Raw genomic sequence first — 21,029 nt, 5'->3', positions numbered from 1 at the left:
TATAAAGGTTTTAATAGTATTGTGTTGATGGCGGTAGTGTGGGTACAGTATGAGTTTTTGTATGCGGACATAGGGAAGAACGGCCAGATGTCTGACGGCGGAGTGTTCGCGCACACGGAGTTCGCCCAACGTCTCCAGACTGGTGGCCTGGCACTGCCACAGGATGAAGAGAATGTGGAGGGAGTCCCTTTCATGTTTGTCACGGATGAAGCTTTCGAGTTGGGTCCACACCTGATGAGGCCGTTTCCCCAGAGAACCCTCACCCCGGAGAGGAGGGTTTTTAATTACCGGCTGGCCAGAGCCCGAAGGGTTGTCGAGAATGCCTTTGGGATAATGGCCAGCTGGTTCCGCCTGTTCCAGACAGCAAAATATAAAATGAACACTGTGGTGTTTGCCTGTTGCATTCTGCACAACTTTTTGCGCAGGCATTCCGACACATATCTTACGAACATTGGGCCTGAGGCCGGACAACCAGCATCTAACCTAATTGGCCTGGACAGTGGCTGTACTGGCTTGGCCCCCCGAACTGCTCATGATGCACGTGACAAATATGTTGAATACTTCGCAGGTAGGGGGTCCATTGCTATGCCAGACCACATTTCTTTTTAATTAAAAAATAAATAAAAATAATAATAATAATTGGATATTTGAAATTACAGTTTTGTCATTCTTGCTTGGGTTTCTGTTATCTGTCTCCCTGGTTCTACAACTAGTGCACTTGTAGTGCCAAATGTATTTCTCTGTTTTAGTAAATAACCACAATTGTCACAGTAATCACTCACTTTTTAAATGTACAAACTGGTTTTGAGAATCGAAAAAAGAAGCCACACAAATGTTTTTTTTGCTTGGGGTTTTATCCTGTGCACAACTTGTGCGTTTTTGAAAATTTCAGGTAAAAATGTATTTATTTATTTTAGCGTTTTTATTCTGTGCACAACTTGTGCAGCACTGTATTACATGTGCCTACCCCTCCAGATGCGCACAACAAAAATGCATGTCCCAGCTGGAGGAGGAGTCTCTGCGCATTATTAGGGAGGCAGCTGAAATCATGAGGGCCCCCCTTAACCCTGTTGAGGGCTACAGCTCATACATTGCAAACAAGCTGCAAGCAATTGAGCAGCGACAAAGGGGCCAGGCCCAGGATCTGATAGCATCTGTGATACAGAGGGGAAGAAGGGGCCTGCTGACTGAGACCACACAATTCAGTGACCTGGCCCAGTCTCCTCCTCCTGCTGCCACATTCTCACCACCTGCAAGGGGCCGTGGAGGGAGCTGTGGAAGGAACGCTGCAAGGAAGACCAGAAAGTGATTCCCTGGCTTCAAGATGATTTGCCAGAAAACTGAGGTTGTTGTAGTACCACAGCTTGGGGTCATGTATGACATCTGCTGCTGCTTCTGATATCTGGGATTTGGGGAGCACATTGTGACCCAAATTAGAGGGACTCTTGATGTTATTGATTTTGTTGTTTATCATGGTGGAATGTGCCTTTGGTGTCCAAAGTCTGCATATATTTGGCTGATTGGTCAATTGTTGCCCTTCATGTTGATTTTTTTTTATCCAGAATAAATGGAGATTTAATTTAAGTTAAATACTTGTCTAGTGTGTTTTTCTGGTAAATAGCCATCAAACATTTCCGAAATACAATGTGTAATTAACAAAGGACACAACCTCCTTGAGGGGGGGGGGGGGAATGTTGTGATAACTTGATAACAAAAAAACAAAAACAAAAAATTCTCCAAAAAAAAACATTGTTGTGATAAAAACATGAAATTTAAAAAAAAAATGTGGATTACAAAAAATTATTTTGGAGATTTGGCTTTTTTAAACAAAAAAATAAATATTCATGAGATCACAAGCAACAAATAAAATAAGTCAGTATGGGAGAACTCTGTCTAAATACCATCAGCAAAACAACATATTTATTCTAGCAATAGAACGAAGAAATAAATGCGCTGCAATAAACGAGGCACTAATTTTAAAAATGTAGAATGTGCCATCTCCAAAACGAACGTGAGTTTTACCAGAACGAGCGCTCCGTCCCCTAATTTAGTCTGAGCATGCGATCGGTTTTGACCTATCGGTTAGGAATCCATCGGTTAAATTTAAAGCAAGTTTTTGACCGATGAAAACAGTCCATCAGACCATTCTCATCGGTTGAACCGATCGTGTGTACGCGGCATAAGAGCGGCAAGGATGTGGAATTCCCTTTCACAGGTGGCATCAGCGGGGAGCATCGATAGTTTAAAAAAACTATTAGATAAGCACCTGAACGACCACAACATACAGGGATATACAAGGTAATACTGACATATAATCACACACATAGGTTGGACTTGATGGTCTTTTTTTAACCTTACCAACTATGTAGCTAAATTATATATATATATATATATATATATATATATATATATATATATATATATATATATATAATCTTTATTATAATATATATATTTATTATCTGCATGTAATCTGGTTTTAGAATTTTACATTATACAAACTCTGTAATTGATTTATATAACGATTATTTATTCACTATTTTTATATTTAAAACATTACGTAATTGAAGAATTAACATCTCCTTTGTCAGTATAATAGGGAATTTTATTACATCTCATGCAGAAATAATAGGATAGCAAGGTGACATCATTAAAGAGTATAAAACAGACACATTTCCAGGGTCCTAGAATTACATTCCAGAGTCCTTGCACTTCTATACCTCTCCTAAAACAGGGATCTACCCTTTAGAACAAAGGTTTTTAGAGAGTTTGCTGCCCGTATGCAGTAACTTTCACATTTACTGCTTTATAAATATGCTTAATAGGTTAAAGTGGTAGAAAATACAACTTTTTTTATTAAAATAAAAAAGATGTTATACTTGCCTACATCGATAATGCATAGAACATTCCCTTACCTCTTCTTTGGTGGTTCCCCACTGGTGTGTGCTATGGGGGCACACATGCGGACGGGCTCCCAAGCTGGGCTGTATGTGTCCCTAGACACACACAACGTGGCTTAGCCATGCTTCCCACTCCCTCTTTACAGGGTTTGCCTTGGAGAGCAGGAAGAAAAGAGAAAGGAGCTGCAGCCAGGCACAGTGCTGGATCGACAGAGGACTCAGGTAAGTGTTTAGGGGCGAGTGAGTCTAAAACAGGTAAGAGACATTTTTTACCTTAGTGCAATAAAATTTCAGGGAATGCAAAAAAGTAAAAAATAGTTCAGGTGTAGAACCACTTTAAGCAACACTGTGCATCTTAACATTCACTAGAAGACATCAATATGCTGGTTTGACATGCACCTAAGTGCTGACCCACTTTGCATGTGCATTTTGATAATAACAAAGATGAATGCAGACAATCATGCACATACCTGATCATCAAGAAGCTCTTTTGAAAAAGCAGTTTTTAAAGTTTGAATGACATGAAATAATCTACAGTAGAGAGGAGTTAAAAATATACAAACCATGGCAGAAAAGAAAAAAAATCAAAAAGGAGAATACTGATGTCGTTAAAATGAGCTGTGGGTTCATATATAATCATAAAAAAATATATTTCCTTTACATTACATAAATAATGTAATAACCATAAGAAGAATATTTATATTATTATAACCGTGTAACCATGCAATGAACAATAAAAACACTATAGGGTTTATGCATAGAAAAAGCTGTGGTACGAAGCATTCATATTTTGTGCACTGTAATTATCTTGTATTACCTTAAGCGCCATCTAGGGGCCATAATGTGTATTTTTTTAAATTCCTCAAATCAGAAAAAAATCATTATGGCCAGAAAATGGCTCTAGAGAAGATCATTGGAGATAACTACCGTATTTTCCGCACTATAAGACACACTTTTTCCCCCCAGAAATATAGGGGAAATTGTCTCTGCGTCTTATAGTGTGAATATACGAAAGGAACCGCCCCTCCGCCGAGTGCACTTTGCATCTCCGCACAAAAGAATCCCCCTTCTGCCGAGTCTCGGCTCCCGCCGACAAACAAACTGTCCCTGGCCAGCTACAGACCCCCAGGCAGGTCTGTAGTGATGAAACAGCTTGACTTGGCCGGGGAGGGAGGGCGGGGACTAGCGCCCATAAGCGGCCAGTGATTGGCTGCACTCCAAGCAACTCACGGAGGCTCCGCCTACCTTCCTCCGTGGCATCTAGTCTCAGCGTAGGTGTGCTGCAACAGAGAGACAGTTCGGATGTCCGGATGGCGATGCCTGACGACCCCATGCCTGCCACTGGCAAGTGAAAAGCGTTGCAGCCACAAGTGCTGTACACGTGGGTAAAGCCAGAAAGAAGGGGGTTGGTTGTTGGGGGCTTATGCAAAGCTGAGGAGATACAGAGGGAGCTGAGATAAAGAGATGCAAAGCTTAGCTGTTAGGGGGTTGCAGAGATAAGTTGTAAAAAAAAGTGCAAAAGTGAGTTGTGGCTAGGGGTGCAGAAGTGAGCTGTAAAAGGGGGAAAGTGTGATGAAGTGAGCTGTGGTCATTGAAGGGGAAGGCATGCATAGGTGAATTGCAGAAGGATGGGGGTGTAGAAGTGAGCAAGAGACATGGGGTGAAGAGGTGAGTTGCAGAAAGAGGGCGCAGAGGTGAGTTGTAGACAGGGGGTGCAGATGTGAGTTGGAGAAGGGTGGGGGGGTGCAGAGGTGGGTTGTGCATGGGTGGGTGTGCAGATGTGAGTTATGGACAGGGGGTAAATGGTCAGTCTGCGTTTCATGGCAATAGTCAGTCTGCGTTTCATGGCAATGGTCAGTCTGCGTTTCATGGGCTCTTGGAAAATATTTTATTACACCATTTGGTTCAGAATATTTTTTTTCTTGTTTTCCTCCTCTAAAACCTAGGTGCGTCTTATGGTCAGGTGCGTCTTATGGAGCGAAATATACGGTACATTACACAAAATATGGCAAGTTTCATTGGGGCTGTGAGAATGTTAGTCACATTCATAAAAAAATCTAAACATAGACCCCTGTACCAATCATAACAATTTATAATTTGCTCTTAAGACTAGTCCCGACTCTTACCTTGAATGGATTTGTTAAAACTTCCCTCATATATTCTGCAACAGTAATAGGACCTGTTGCCTTTATTTTCATTGTAAGGTATTTTAGTAACGGGTTGCTATCTGGAGAGTTTTCGGTTTTGCTACTTTGGTATCTGCCAACATTTCGTGCCGCAAAAACTAAGATAAATAAAAATTACAATGTAAAATTAGACTTTACAAGTTGTTTGGGTAAAGCACAATGTAGAGTAATAAAGCAATAAGTCATAAAGTTGGAGAGTAGGTGAAATAATTGGCAAAAATAGAGCAATTTTCCATAAACCATGTCATGGTTCTGCAGTAATGCTTGTCTGTCAGCTTAACCACTTGCCGACCTGCTGCCGTCAATATACTGCGGCAGGTCTGCACGATCCTGCGGGCCGTGGTAGCTGTACGTTGGCTCCTTTAACCACTTCAATACCAGGCACCCTTCCTGCCCAAGTCAATTTTCAGCTTTCAGCGTTGCTGTTTAAATGACAATTGCACAGTCATGCTACACTGTACCCAAACAAAAAAAAAAATCATTTTGTTCCCACAAATAGAGCTGGTGGTACTTAAAGCGGAGGTTCACCCAAAAAACAAGTATATAACATTACATTCAGTATACCTCAAACATGTACAGCATGACGTTTTATTTTTTTTGGGGTGTACATACGGTATTATCGGTATTTTCCTCCCGGCTTACGGGTACTCGCTCCCGCGGGAGTGGGCGTTCCTGTGCAGTGCCGCAATGTCATCTGGGACTTCGCCCATATGATTGACGTGCCTGAGAAAAACTCCCCCCGGCGGATAAGACGCGTCACGACTTTCCGAAAGTAGCCGAACCGTGAGTCGGCTCTATACGGCGCCTGCGCAGTCAGCTCTACACGGCTCCTAATCGGTGTGCCTTTCATCCCTTTCCCTTTGGATACTCCTAGAACGCCCCGGAGACGTCAGGACACCGTTTAATGTAGGACTATGTATGCCTTCCACCACTGTTCTAAAAAATTAAGTTTTTTTTAATGACATTAAAAACAATTGTGTGTGGGCTTCAGAGCATTTTTCGGGTTCAAAAAAATGGGCAATTTTTTTTCGAACATGCTCTATTTTTTTACGACATTTTTAACGTAGTCGTTTTTTTTAAGTTTGTAAAAAATGGTCGTGTGTGGGCTTTAACGACGTGAAAAATCCGTGCATGCTCAGAGCAAGTTATGAGACGGGAGCGCTCGTTCTGGTAAAACTACCGTTCATAATGGAGTAAGCGTAAATCGTCTTTTACTAACACAAAATCAGCTAAAGCAGCCCAAAGGGTGGCGTCATCCAAATGGAACTTCCCCTTTATAGTGCAGTTGTACGTGTTGTACATCACCGCGCTTTGCTAGAGCATTTTTTTTTTCACGATCGTGTGTAGGCAATGTGTTAATGATCGGGTTAAAAAAAAACTTCGTTTTTTCTAGACCCTTAAAACGTAATTTTTTAGAACCCGAAAAACGGTTGTGTGTACGCGGCATAAGGGCTAGTTTACACTTGCTTCAAAACAAGGCTTCCTACACGCTTTATTAAAGCTCTCTGAATGCTAGACAAAGCTCCTGTCACTAAATAAAATGGTTAGCTTACAGTCCTGTTTACACCTTGCTTTTCCTTATCTTCAAAAATGATATATCCCATGTCGCTTTAGTTGTTCTTCAAAGCCGCCATAGAAGACAATTTTTATTTACACTATATATATATATATATATATATATATGTATATGTATATATATATATATACACACACACACACACACACATACTTTGTTGGGTAGGGAGGAGAGATAAATGTGAAAAGTAATCACATCACCGGTAAAAGCAATGCTGAACACGGATTGGAAGACATCAATGTATGAAGTTCTCCTAAAATAGTTTTCCCTGTCACTGTGCTGAATGTGCACAAAGGAGAGCGATTATAAGATACAAGAAGAATCTCTCAAACTAAAATCTATTGAAAAAGAATTTCGACCTTCCCTAGACGACGAGGCCTATACAAGCTATATGGCTGCCACTACCAGCTCTACTTTGTCACCATCCAAGAGTGAGCTACACAAAATAACATTTACCACACAATTCCACAACCGCCATAGACAGATGGAGCATATAACCCCGCAAACACTGGTCCATACCGCTACAAGATCCTCATCCTAATGAACATATACAGAACAAACCGAAATTTGCATACAGGAAAGCATCCAACATTAAAGGTAGTGTAGCACCTAGCAAGCTTAGATCTAAATCAGCTCCACTCCCTAACTTAACACTCCTCTCAATTACGGGTATGTAGCACTGTTGCTAGGTAAACTGGTAATACATAATGTATAACATCAAAGGGTTTTCACACATGTTCCTCGGAATATGTAGTTTACTGTTTAACTTGTCCTTGCGCCCTCCGGAAGCGGTTCGGAGAGAATTGCCACTTCATTGAGGATGGCAGAGATAAACACAATGTGACTCGACATTTCACAGAGTACCACGCAAAATCTACAGATGATCTAAAAGTGTGGGTGATTGAGTAGTACCTGGTGGTTTGTCCATGGCAGAAAGGTTCCAGCGCTTTTGCCATAGAGAAACATATTGAATCTATGCACTGAACGTGCTTACTCCAGAAGGGCTCAACGAAGAACTGGAAATGAATACTATATTAAAATCAAGCATTGTTATCTGCATAGCCCTTCAGTCAAAATGCTATTAACGTTACGCCCTCTGTTCCTTTCAGGTCTGTATCCATGTTTACTGATTACATTTAGACTGGAGACATCATTTTAATATTACATCAACAGTAAGTGTACAGCAGGGTTTGACAAATTTGCTTGGAATCTAGGAGCCAGCTAAAAAAGTTAGGGGCCAATAAACACACCCCATCCTACCAAGCTCTCACGCAGAAGCGAACGCATACGTGAGTAGCGCCCGCAAATGTAAACGGTTTTCAAACCACACATGTGAGGTATCGCCGCGATTAGAAGAGCGAGAGCAATAATTCTAGCCATAGATCTCCTCTGTAACTCAAAACATGCAACCTGTAAAATGTTTTTAAACGTCGCCTATGGAGATTTTAAAGGGTAAAAGTTTGTCGCCATTCCACGAGCAGACGCAATTTGAGGTGTGACATGTTGGGTATCAATTTACTCGGCATAAGATTATCTTTCACAATATAAAAAAAAATTGGGCTAACTTTACTGTTGTCTTATTTTTTAAAAAGTGTATTTTTTCCACAAAAAAGTGCGCTTGTAAAACCGCTGCGCAAATACGGTGTGACAAAAAGTATTGCAACGACTGTCATTTTATTCTCTAGGGTGTTAGAATAAAAAATATATATAATGTTTGGGGGTTCTAATTAGAGGGGAGGAGATAGCAGTGAAAAAACACATTAGAACTGCTGTTTTTTGCTACTTGTAATGTAATGTAATCTGTAATGCCAACGGCCACCACAAGATGGCCACTCCTAGATTCCTTCTGCAGGCCTCAGCTTCCTTCTGTGAAGGACGCAAAGCCACGGCCTCAATTACCGGCCGGCCCGCTTTTGACCTCTAAGAAGAAATCCCCCTTTACAGGGGAGCTGGCTTTTGTTTTCTGGTTTTCACAGGCAGTACAAAAGCGTGGAGCTAGTTTAATCAGCCTCACCAAGGATTCCCGCTCCTGATCCGAAAGCCAGCCAAGTGTCAAGGGATCCAGCCAGGGTGCAAGGTCCAGGGACTGGAAGTCTGGAGGCAGCACTGAGGAGTAGAGAGAGCTGTAGTACTGGCAAAAGGCCTCCAGTACATCAGGCAAAGAGGAGACCGATCCCCCCAGAGGCGACTCCACGCTGGGAACCACTGTCAGGGGCCTGTCGTGCTGCGCCAGCATCGCCAATAGGCGACCATTACGATCTCCCTGTTCGAAGAACCTTTGCTTATTTCGGTAAAAGTCAAGTCTGGTAACCTCGGTGAGGTGAAGGTGCAGGTCGCTTTTCGCAGCATTCAAGGAGTCAAAGTGCGAGCCGGTCGGATCAGCGGCATAGATGTCTGATTGGGACTGTACAGCAGCTTATAGGGCAGTCATGGCAGCAGCCTGTTCTCTACGGATCCCAGCAATAGAGGAGATGTATTGCCCTCTAGTAAAGGCCTTAAAGGCATCCCAGGTCACCGCTGTGGAGGAGGACCCCACGTTAAGGTCCCAGTACTCCGCTAAGCGTGGCGGGATGGAATCCGTCAGGTCAGCATGGGAGAGCCAGTGAGTCCCCAAGTGCCAAGGGGGCGCAGTGTGGGAGGACGGGGAGCGAATGCTAAGGAGAAGGGGAGAGTGGTCTGAGAGCCCGCTGGGCAAATAGGAGGCGACCAGTACATCAGTCAGCATGGTTGCGTTGGCAAAGGCGAGGTCTATGCGAGAGGAAGTCTTGTATGTGTGGTGGAGAAACAGGAGTAGGCTCTGGTTGTGGGATTTTTCCCATCTCCACACCTCTGTTACACCTAGTGTCTCTGCCCATAAGCGCAAATCAGTAGAGAACTGTTTGGGAGGGGTAGGCCTGTCCAGGTCAGGGGCCATAATGGCATTAAAATCACCCATGAGTAACAGTCTGGCAGGGCAGTATGGGGTGATCTTCTCCAGAATGGCGTATAGGGTGGAGGGGGAGAAGGGAGGGGGGATGTATACTCCCACCACAATATACCGAACACCCCATACAGTGTACACTATTATCACATATTTGCCCAGGGGATCCGTGTGAACCTGTTCCATCACACATGGAAAAGATTTACGGATCAGGATTGTGACCCCCCTGGCATATGTAGAGTAGGAAGCGTGGAAGGCTCGCTGGATCCATGGCCTTTTCAGTGCCAGTAGCTTGCTGCCCATGAGATGCGTTTCCTGCAGAATTACAATATGTGGGGAGTGTAATTTCAGGTACTTGAGTACCGCCCTCTTGAATTTAGCCCCTGAACGTTCCAGGACAGTACACTGAAGGCGGGGGTGTCACACACTGTCATTGTGTAGTGGGATACGGGGGGGAAGGGAGGAGGAACGTATCGGGCATAGGTGCACATCTCAGGAGCAGCAAGGACCCAGGGAGCCTGTACCAGGCGGAATCATGACCAATGTAAGACCAAACAAACAAACATAGAAACGTACATAACTAATAAACAATACCCATGAGGACACCGAGGTGTCAGTCCTGCCCTCATCTGAAGGCATCCCTGAAACGTGGGAGTGAACAGATCGGGCCTGTACCCAGAACTAAAAACAGTAAACCCTTAAGCGTTTACTAGCAACAGAACAAGGCAGTTTTCCACCTATCGTGGAAGTTCTCAGATAGATAACAGTAGGTGAGATTGAGGGGACATGTATCCCATCCCAGTAGGAGGGACCGGCAGTAGGTTCTCCAAATAGATAGAGAGCACAGGGTCTTCCAATTCTTAGAAAACAACAAGCCATGGAGTTCAGGTGTGAATCACGTGTTGGGATACCTTTGAGGTGGCTCCGGTGTGTTCAGGAAATTTTAGTAGAATACAGCAGGCAAGGATGTGGGAAATCCGTGCATCAGGTGACTTTATGGGAAGAGTCCTTCAGCTCAAGGTGATCAACCAGTTATCTGCATCAGCTGGGTTGTCGAAAAACCGGATTGCTCCATTGTGCTGGACCCGCAAGCGGCTGGGGTAAAGCATGCTGTATTTTATGTTCTTATCACGGAGCCGTCTACGAACATCATTGAAGGTTTTTCTCTTCTGCTGCAAGTCGACCTCAATTGTTTTTTAACTAATGAGTAATGTTGTATTCAGGTCCACCAATATTGGGGTGTCTGAAGCATTTGCATCATTTAATTATTAGTCCCTCCCTCTTTCTTTTGTGTCTTATTTTCACAAAATGTATATTTATTTTTATAATTATATTTTTAATGGTAATTTTTAACTCTAATGTAACTATATATTTTCGTTTATAGGATTGGTATCATTAAAAAAAAAATTAGAAAAAAAATATGTTGTCATCTGCATAATATTCTGGAGTAAATAGCTATTTGCATGCGATATCGATTTACAGGTAGTTTATTTTAGCATAGAGGAATATGTGTCTAATTAGTCAGTTTCCATGCTATTTGTATGGGATGGGAGGACCCGGGTCAGAGGCTGGATGATCCAATTCCCTACTCCGCCCATAAGATATTTAATTGACAAGCCTTTATAATGGAAGCATTATCGTGACCCAAGCACGCTTCCTGATGACGTGCACAACGAAACAGCTGTCGAGGCACAACTAGGTCACATGATTACGTCACTTACGGTCCCCCTGGTTCACCGCCGTCACAGGTGGAATGCATGCCAGGCATCTCCATAACGGGACTTTGTGTACTCAGCCATAGTAACTGCTATCCAGCCTCAGTGCCGGGTTCGAGGCACCTACAAATGTAAGCGGCCACTTGGCATGTTATTTGTATTTTAAACTTTTTTATTAAAGCGGATGTCCGCTGAAAAAAATAATATTAAAAGTCAGCAGCTACAAATACTGCAGCTGCTGACTTTTAATATCGGCACACTTACCTGTCCTGGAGTAAAGGGCAGTCCGCAGCAGAGGACGAGCGATCGCTCGTCACTCTGCTGCCCCCCCGCCATCCTCGGTGAGGGAACCAGGAAGTGAAGCGCTCCGGCTTCACTGCCCGGTTCCCTACCACGCATGCGCGAGTTGCACTGCGCCTGCTGACTGGCTCCCACTGTGCTCTGGGAGCCGAGTGTTCCCAGAACACAACGGGGCGGGGGGACGGATGGTGACGTCCTGCCCGCAGACTGTGGCCAGAAGTGGATGCAAATACCTGTCTTTAGACAGGTATCTGCACCCCCCTCCCCTGAAAGGTGTCAAATGTGACACCGGAGGGGGGAGGGTTCCGATCAGCAGGAGTTCCACTTTAGGGTGGAGCTCCGATTAAAATGGGATTACACTATGTTCGCTCTATCTTGTTATTTGCATATCCTGATTTGAGCCTGCCAGTGTGTAAGAAGCTCTGATCTTGTCTGCATCAAATCCCTCTATCTGTCATCATCCATTATAACAACAAGCACATTAGACCTCTTTTTTAATTAAAAGGGTCAATGTGCTCTGGTAAGCTGCCATCCTTACCTTGAGCACTTTTGGGTGTCGATTATTGTTTGCAACTGTGATGAAGGTGAATGTAGTAAGTCACTTTAAGTTTTGGATTGGTTCCTTCAATGGATGTTTTTCAAGAAAACCACTATCAAGATTGTCACTATCGTGTTCTTGCACAAATTTATTTTCAAGGACTTTATTAGGACTGGTTCAGTTCTGTTTTGGTTTGGCAATTGCATTGCAAGCAGCATCACTTTATGGTTCTGGTCCCATTCAGTTGGGTTTAGAGTCAATATATTAATCGGGTTTACACAGTGGTGTTCATATTTGTTTCACAACAATACCCGTGGTTTACATTTTACTAGTGCACTTTATCATTTAAAACTAATTTATCTGTTCTAATTTTTTCTTATAGGTTCACACACTATTTTTTAGCAATTCAGATGGTGTGGGCAGGCTGGTGTTTATATTAGTAATCAATTCATTATTTTATTATACATTTTTTGAGTGCCCCCATTAATATATTATTTTTTTTCACCCCAAGCTATTTGCTGAGTGGCATGTGGAGTCCATGGAAAATTTTATATTTTGACACAAGTTGCGGGGAAAAGACAAATGTAATTTTTTTTGCACAAAGTTGTCACTAAATGATATATTGCTCAAACATGCCATGGGCATATGTGGAATTACACCCCAAAATACATTCTGTTACTTCTCCTGAGTACGGGGATACCACATGTGTGAGACTTTTTGGGAGCCTAGCTGCATACAGGACCCCAAAAACCAATCGCCGCCTTCAGGCTTTCTAAGGGTGTACATTTTTGATTTCCCTCCTCACTGCCTATCACAGTTTCGGAGGCCATGGAATGCCCAGATGGCACAAAACTCCCCCAAATGACCCCATTTTGGAAAGTAGACACCCCAATCTATTTGCTGAGAGGTATGGTGAGTATTTTGCAGACCTCACTTTTTGTCACAAAGTTTTTTCACAAAAACTGTAAAAGCATATACACAAGGCCAGAGGCACAAATAGAAGCAATAGCAAACAGAGTTCTATCTGAACCTTTCTCTATCGGTACCCGTCAAGGGTGCCCTTTATCACCACTCCTTTTTGCTATCACCTTAGAGCCATTTCTTTATAAGGTCAGGCAAAACCCGGATATTAAGGGGTTAATAACCAGAGATTTACATTTTATTCTGCCTTACTAAACCTGTTATATCTATGCCGAACCTACTAAGAGAATTGGACCAATATGGTGCACTGTCCAATTTAAAAAATGAATATGCCCAAGTCAGAAGCAATGGGTGTATCTATGACTATGACTCAAATTACCGTATTTTCCGGCGTATAAGACGACTTTCTGGATGCAAAAACATGCATCCAAAGTCGGGGGTCGTCTTATACGCTGGGGACAGTCTCAGTGCTGCCAGCGTCAATGATTTAAAAGACGCTCCTTCTCCTCAGAGTGTTCTGTGATAGGTGGAACACAAATCTTCCCAGCAGCGCCTCTGTTCTGTGTTCCTCCTATCACAGATGCCTTCTCATCCTCGGACAACATGAGAAGACGTCCGCGATAGGCGGAACACAGAACAGAGGCGCTGCTGGGAAGATTTGTGTTCCGCCTAACACAGGACAGTCTGAGGAGAAGGCGCGGCTTTCAAATCATTGACGCTCGCGCTCGCAGCACAGAGACTGTCACCGCCTGCAAAAAAGTGAGTGTTTGCAGTGATTGCACTGGGGGGCAAGTTCAGGCACAGTGGGGGCAAGTGATGGCACAGAGAGGGGCAAGTGATGGCACAGTGAGGGGCAAGTGATGGCACAGTGAGGGGCAAGTGATGGTACAGTGAGGGGCAAGTGATGGCACAGTGAGGGGCAAGTGATGGCACAGTGAGGGGCAAGTGATGGCACAGTGGGGGCAAGTGATGGCACAGTGGGGGGGGCAAGTGATGGCCCAGTGGGGGCATGTAATGTAATGGCACAGTGAGGAATGTAATGTAATGGCACAGTGAGATTTGAAAAAGCCTGTTTCTGTACTTTCTAAATGGCATCAGGGCCTTTTTTCTTGGTTCAGTAGATGTAACATAATACAAATGTCAATATTGCCTAATTTTTCCTATCTCTTTCAAACTCTACCCATTCAGAATTCTTTAAGCAGACTAATAAGATAACTGAATTAATTTGGGCCCATGAAAGTCCCAGAGTTCAACACCGTCTAATGGCAATACCTAAACAATATGGGGGGGTAGCGGTACCAGATATGCAGAAATATTATCAGGCGGCTCATATAGCGCGGCTAGTAGACTGGTGTAGGCATGCAAGCTCTAAAATATGGCCAAAGATCGAGCAATCACAGTCTGAGGCTCCATTGCGTCATGCAGTTTGGTGCTTTGGAGACCGGAGTTCAGCTCTCAAAAAGCACCCAACCTTGGGCCCTACCCTGCGTATTTGCTCTCGAATATGTTCCACCACTTTATTATCATCTGTCAACTCCCCCCTGTACCCTATTGTAGGGAATCCTTGTTTCCCTCTGGGAAAGAAGGAGGGACCCTTCAGGAAACTTGCAGACTCAGTGTTTTCAGGCCTTGCACTTTATACAAATAGCGACCCGAACAATTACCTGAACTAACCTCATCCAACGACCGTTTTGGTCTTAATTTCTGGAGTGGAGCTCAGTTGCGACATTTCCTTAACACTCTCCCACCTCCGGACAGATTTCAACGAACATTGACACCCTTAGGCCTCGTACACACCACCGGATCTATCTGCTGGAATTGATCCGCGGATCAGTTCCAGCGGATAAATCCGGTCGTCTGTACGGCCTAGCGGATATTTATCCGCGGAGATTTCACGGCCGGATCGATTTCAAGCGGATATAAATTTCTTAGCATGCTAAGAAATCTATCCGCTTGAATCGGGTCCAGCGGATTGATCCGGTGGTCTGTACAGACTCACCGGATCAATCCGTCCGCTCCCCTCCCTCGCATGCGTCGTAATGATTTGACGCATGCGTGGAAGTAGTTACCTTCCAGCGTCGCGCACGTCATCATCGCGGCGACTGCGCGACACGTCACCGCAGAAGAATTCCGCGCGGATTTTGATCCGATGGTGAGTACAAGCCATCGGATCCAAATCCGAAAGGAGGAATCTCCGCTGGAAACCGTCCGGTGGACCGTTTCCAGCGGAGATCCCCTCGTGTGTACGGGGCCTTAGAACCACTATGTGAGGGGACAGGGCCTTGCTCTCACTTAATCTCGCAAATGTATGCACTACTGGTTGCCCCCCAAGAGGACTAAGTCCCCCCATGTATAAGAAAGTGGGAAATAACATTAGACAGGACATTCACCCAGGCACAACATAGGCAGATAGTAAATCTTGCGTTGAAATCTTCAATATCCACAAGAAGGGACTCTACTCCACGTTTTTGGTCCTGCCCAAAACTGGAGTACTTCTGGAGGGAGATACTGCAGATAGCACAGAAATTTATTGAGTATAACCTCACAGAAGATCCTGCCTTATTTTTGTTACATGTCTCAAACATACTGGGGAAAACATATAGTAAATAAATTTTGTGCCATCTTATTAACGCTGCTAGATCATGTATCGTACGGCAGTGGAGAGATATGAGCCCTCCCAAAATTCATACATGGGTCACACGAATTGAAGAGGTTAATAGGATGGAGGATTTGTTACTATTGGCTCAAAATCAAAAGGAGACATATTTAGAAACTTGGGGCCAATGAAATACATTTAAATTCTCGGAGGAAGGGAGTTCCCTCTTTGCTCCTGAGAGTATTTGAAAAAGAGAAGAGTGGGGGGCATTTGGGGTGCCCTCGCTTCCCTGGATGATGGTATAGTAAACTCACTTTTACCTCAATGCATTCCCCCTCCAACTCCCCCTCCCCTATCAGCATGTTTTTTTTTTTTTTTTGGAATTCTTTCCCTTATGGGGCTTCTTACTTTCTCCTTTTGCCTCTTGAGATATGTAGAGGTTTTTCTTTTTAGTAAAGTATGTTGTCAGGGCATACAAGAGAAGCAGGTCTAACGGAAGATAGAATGGGGACTATCTCAAATAACTAGTTATTGTTTTTTAATTTTTTTGTGGATGTATTTAAGATAGGAGTAACGCTGTTAATTGGATTTTTAATGGATTCGTTGGAGCTCATATGATTGATGGATTAATGAAATGTTTTATTTCTCTGTATGTGTGACAACTAAAATAAATAATAATAAAAAAAAAAGAATAATAATCCTCGGACGGCAATCCGGGTAGGCATAACAGTTTCTGATTTTTTTACAATTGGTAGGGGTACCAGACAAGGGTGTCCACTCTCACTGTTTGTCAGGGATCGGATGGGAGACTGATTTGATGAGGTCGGCCTCTCTTATATCTCCTGTCCTGGCTCCGCTGAAGGTGAAACAGAGGAAGCCGAAGGACAAGAGGGACACGAGTGCCTGGAGCCGGAGGTCCCTGGGGAACAGCTTGGCAGGGTTCAGCGGCCTGGAACAGACTGTAATTAGCTTAGCAGGAACAGGTAACAGCCAGGCAGGTAACCAAGGGTTAACAGCAACCAGGAACGTAGACAGGAGCGAGGTCTCAGGGATAGCCAGGTTCGTCAGCAAGCGGGCAGAGAGGTACCAAATCATAGACAGAGGCATAGTCAGAAACGGAGCCGGGTCAGGGGATGGACATCAGTACAGGAACAGAACACAGAGCCAAGGTCAAGAGCAAGCCGGGTCAAATACTAGGAAAACACACAGGATCAGAGCAAGATTCAGGAACACAGCTGAAGATCAGTCAGCAAAGCACAAGAGCCCAGACTCCCTTTAAATAGGCTGTCTGGCGCCAAACAGGATTAGGCCCGTACGTACGCGCGTGCTCGTATCTGTGCGCATACGTGCCCGCAATTGCGAGCTCTGGCGCACATCTGTGTGCCATTCTATGGCAAAGGTTATGCGCTTGCGCACGTCTGTGTGCAAAACGTCTCACAGGAATTCCCTGACATTGCCCCCCCTTAGGGGCAGCCTCCGGATGCCCACAAGAGACTGTTTTTCAGGATGAAGCTGGAGGTAGGTCTGTATCAACCGGGGAGCATGAACATTGGAGGCTGGTTCCCAGGAGTTATCCTCAGGGCCATAAACTTTCCATTTAATGAGGAACCGAGTCCGACCTCCCCTCTTCCTGCAGTCCAGAACAGCCTCAACCTCATATTCTTCACTTCCTTCAACCAGTAGTGGGGCAGGGGCTTCGGTGCCACGATTTAGGAAGGGGTTAGAGACCGTAGGCTTGAGCAGCGAAATGTGGAACACAGAATGAATCTTTAAACTGCTTGGCAAGGATAATTCAAAAGCCACAGAATTGATCTGTTTTTTTATTGAAAAAATGTTGGGCAAATTTCCTTCGAAGGGCATTTCAACTTTAGGTTAGCTGTGGACAGAAAAACCCTGTCTCCTGGCTTCAAGTTCAGGTTCCCTCTTCTCTTCCTATCAAAAAACTTTTTGTTAGCCGCCTGTGACTTTAGGATCGTTTCTCGCAAGAGTTGATTATTGGTGGTAAAAAAGTCCAGTCTCTCTTGCACAGCTGGTACAGAAGGAAGGGTGATACCCATAATTAATATAAAAGGGTGACTGTTTGATAGCAGAATGAACAGAATTATTATACGCAAATTCTGCCAAGGGGAGTAGGGACACCTAATCATCCTGAGAGAAGGATGAGAAACATCTCAAGTATTGCTCCAGGGACTGAATAGTCCTTTCGGTCTGACCATTGGTCTGCGGGTGATAAGCGGGTGATAAGCAGATGAAAGACATAGTTCAATCCTTAAGGCTTTACATAAGGCCCTCCAAAATTTGGAGGTGAACTGTACCCCACGGTCTGAGGTAATGTTTGCTGGAACGCCATGCAGTCTCACGATCTCCTTAACAAATGCAGAAGCGGTTTCAGAGGCAGAGGGGGTTCCTTTCAGAGGTACAAAATGGGCCATTTTTTAAAAACGATCCACTATAACAAAGATGGTGGTGAATCCTTCGGACAGGGGGAGTTCCACAATAACATCCAAGGAAATCATGTTCCAAGGTTTTTCAGGTACAGGAAGAGATTCTAACAACCCCCAGGTCTTGGCACGATCAGACTTGTTCCTGAGACATACGGAGCAGGACCTTACATAATCTCTACAATCTTTCAATAAATTAGGCCACCAAAAAAATGGGACACTAGGTCAGAGGTTTTGTGAATACCAAAGTGTCCGGCAAGTGGATGGTCATGGCATTTCTTGAGGATATGATCTCTAAACTGCTCAGGAATAAAAATTTGCTCCTTGTGGAAGAAGAGCTCATCCTTTGGTTGAATATCCAGATCCAGAGGAGGGGGATGATTAGCAACTGCCTCCTTGATTTGGGATATCACATCAGCCTGCAGGAGTAGAAAGTTTTTGGCAGGTAATATAGTGTCAGGTTCAGGAGGTGGGGCCGACTCAGAGAACATGCGCCAGAGCGCATCGGGTTTACCGTTCTTGGATCCAGGGCGGAAGGTAAGATGAAAAATGAAACGTGAAAAGAATAGCGCCCATCTGGCCTGTCGGGGGTCTTAGGCCTTTGGCAGTTCTTAAATATTCCAAGTTTTTATGATCAGTAAAAATAAGGATAGGATGTGCAGCCCCTTCCAACAGATAGCGCCATTCCTCTAGGGCGGCTTTTATGGCTAATAGTTCACGATCCCCTACGTCATAACTCTTTTCAGAAGAGTTCAGTTTCCTAGAGAAGAAGGCAATCGGATGGAGTAAAGATTTAGCCCCCTGTCTTTGAGATAGTATAGCCCCAACAGCCGTTTCAGAGGCGTCTACCTCGAGCACGTAGGCCAGAGCAGGGTCAGGGTGTCTTAGAATGGGGGCAGAAGTAAACAAAGTCTTTTTTTTTTTTATAAATTTCTGTTTATTAAAGGTTTTATGCACATACAACAAAAAAGAAAAGCACAAAATAACATACCTTGGCACATCTCCAAGGTTAATTGTCGGCCAACATGACCGGGCACATAAAAACTATGCCATCGCAGATGGCGTATTTACAACAAAAACTCCCGTGGAACTCCCCCCCCCACCCCTCTCTACTCAGTTCCCTTCCCCAACCAGCCTTAACCCGAGACAACCTCAGCAGAAATAGTCCCCTCTGTGGTATGTCACAAACAGCAGCCCCGAAACACCTAGAATAAGTCCTCTGGCCAGCTTTTATACATACTTATTCATACATTAGCCAACTGTCCTTTACCCAACCGTGTGGTCTGATTCATACCAGGCCCTCCACACCTTCTCGAATTTCCCAACACAACCCCGTGATAGGTACGTTGCTTTATAGTAGGGTAGCACAGCGTTCACCAAACCTTTCCAAAAAGCAATTTCAGGGGCCCCTGAATTCCTCCATTTGAGCAAAATGGCTTTCTTCCCATAAAACAGTAAGATACTCAGTAATGTTCTGTGAGCCCTAGACGGTACCACCTCTTCCACCAGACCTAGTAAACAGACACTGATTTCCCGTGGGACCGGAACCCCCAGCACCTCTGCAATACAGGCCGTGACCCCAGTCCAGAACTGTTGGATCTGGGGGCACGTCCAGAACACATGTTGCGCATCAGCAGGGGAAAAAGTACACCTCCAGCACTCGGCCGGCCCCGATGGGTATATCCGTGCCAATCTGGCTGGGGTATAATATATTCTATGTAAAAATTTAAACTGGATTAGCCTGTCCCTTGCTGCCACTAAGTATTTGAACGGACGGTCCCACATTTCCTCCCATTCCTCCCCCTGTACTCCCGGAACCTCCTCCCCCCACCTCTCTCTGCACTTGAGTAACGCTTTGGGATTCGCTTTAAACAGTTCTTTGTAGGTTACTGACAAAGTCTTAGGCAGGTCCTCAGTCATCAGTAAGTCTTCCAACCTAGAAGGGAAAGATTCAACCTTCTGAGATCCGAATTGTGACTGATATGCATGTCTCAGGCTTAGATATCGAAAGAACTGCGAGTTCGGAAGGTCGTATTTGGCTTTCAGTTGATCAAATGTTAGCAGTTCCCCGTCCCGAGTAACATCCTTGAGTAGTTTAACCCCCTTAGACGCCCACCCGGGTGCATCATCCAGTTTGTAAAAGTGATGTAGTTTAGGGTTCATCCACAGCGGTGTTGAGGGGGAAACCCCTTTATAGCTTGGAGAGGCCAATTTCTCTACCTCCTCCCAGGCCTTAATCGTAGCTTTCATGGAATGTGTAAGAGGAAGGTCCCTGCCCGTACCCCTATGGATGGCCAACCGGAGAGACTCGTATGATCCGAGATGAGCTGCCTCGAGCGCCGTGGCTGAATCACCCGCATCTGAGCTCAACCATCTGTGAACAAACACCAGCTGACCAGCCAAGTAATACTTGCGCCAGTCCGGAAGCGCCAATCCGCCCTGACCCCATGGTTCTTGTAAGGCTTTCAACCCCACCCTAGGCATTTTTGGAGCCCAGAGAAACGAGCTAGTAAGACTATCAAGTTTCCGAAAGAAGGACTTCGGTATCCAAACCGGAGCATTCCTCAGAAAGTATAGAATAACTGGGAGGATTTTCATTTTTAAGAGGTTAATCCTACCAATCAGTGATAGGTTATTTGCGTGACCCATTGAAGAGGCAGGTCGGGATTCGCTTTTGCCCTAGCCCCCTCATCTACAGGCAGTATGGATGACTTCCCCTCTCAGGCCGGAGAATTTAGTGAACTTGTCCATTATATCTAAAGCAGCGTTCAAGGAATCCACAGGATCCCTTAAAAACAGAAGAAGATCATCAGCATATAATGCCAGTCCCTCATCTATACTCCCCACCCTGATGGCTTTCACCTCCTCCGACGCTCTCAGAGCCACTGCTAGGGGCTCCATCATAAGGGCAAATAAAAAGGGCGATAGGGGGCAGC

At 44.5% G+C, this 21,029-nt stretch overlaps 1 protein-coding gene across 3 annotated transcripts in view; it reads right to left on the bottom strand.

Annotated features, from left to right (window-relative positions):
- Positions 1-21,029, bottom strand: part of NDUFAF7 (NADH:ubiquinone oxidoreductase complex assembly factor 7) — a 186,565-nt gene that overhangs the window by 121,587 nt on the left and 43,949 nt on the right. For 2 of the 3 annotated variants that reach the window (XM_040350691.1, XM_040350692.1), the window contains exon 2: positions 5,027-5,184. The exons of the other annotated variant lie outside the window; for it this stretch is intronic. In XM_040350691.1, the coding sequence (XP_040206625.1) occupies positions 5,027-5,184 (158 nt within the window). The remainder of the gene's footprint in view (positions 1-5,026; positions 5,185-21,029) is intronic. 3 annotated transcript variants of the gene reach the window in all.

This window comes from Rana temporaria, chromosome 4 (genome assembly GCF_905171775.1).
Source record: "Rana temporaria chromosome 4, aRanTem1.1, whole genome shotgun sequence".
NCBI lineage: Eukaryota > Metazoa > Chordata > Amphibia > Anura > Ranidae > Rana > Rana temporaria.
The sequence above is the reverse complement of the archived record's forward strand: the minus strand, read 5'-3'. Positions and strand labels throughout refer to the sequence as shown.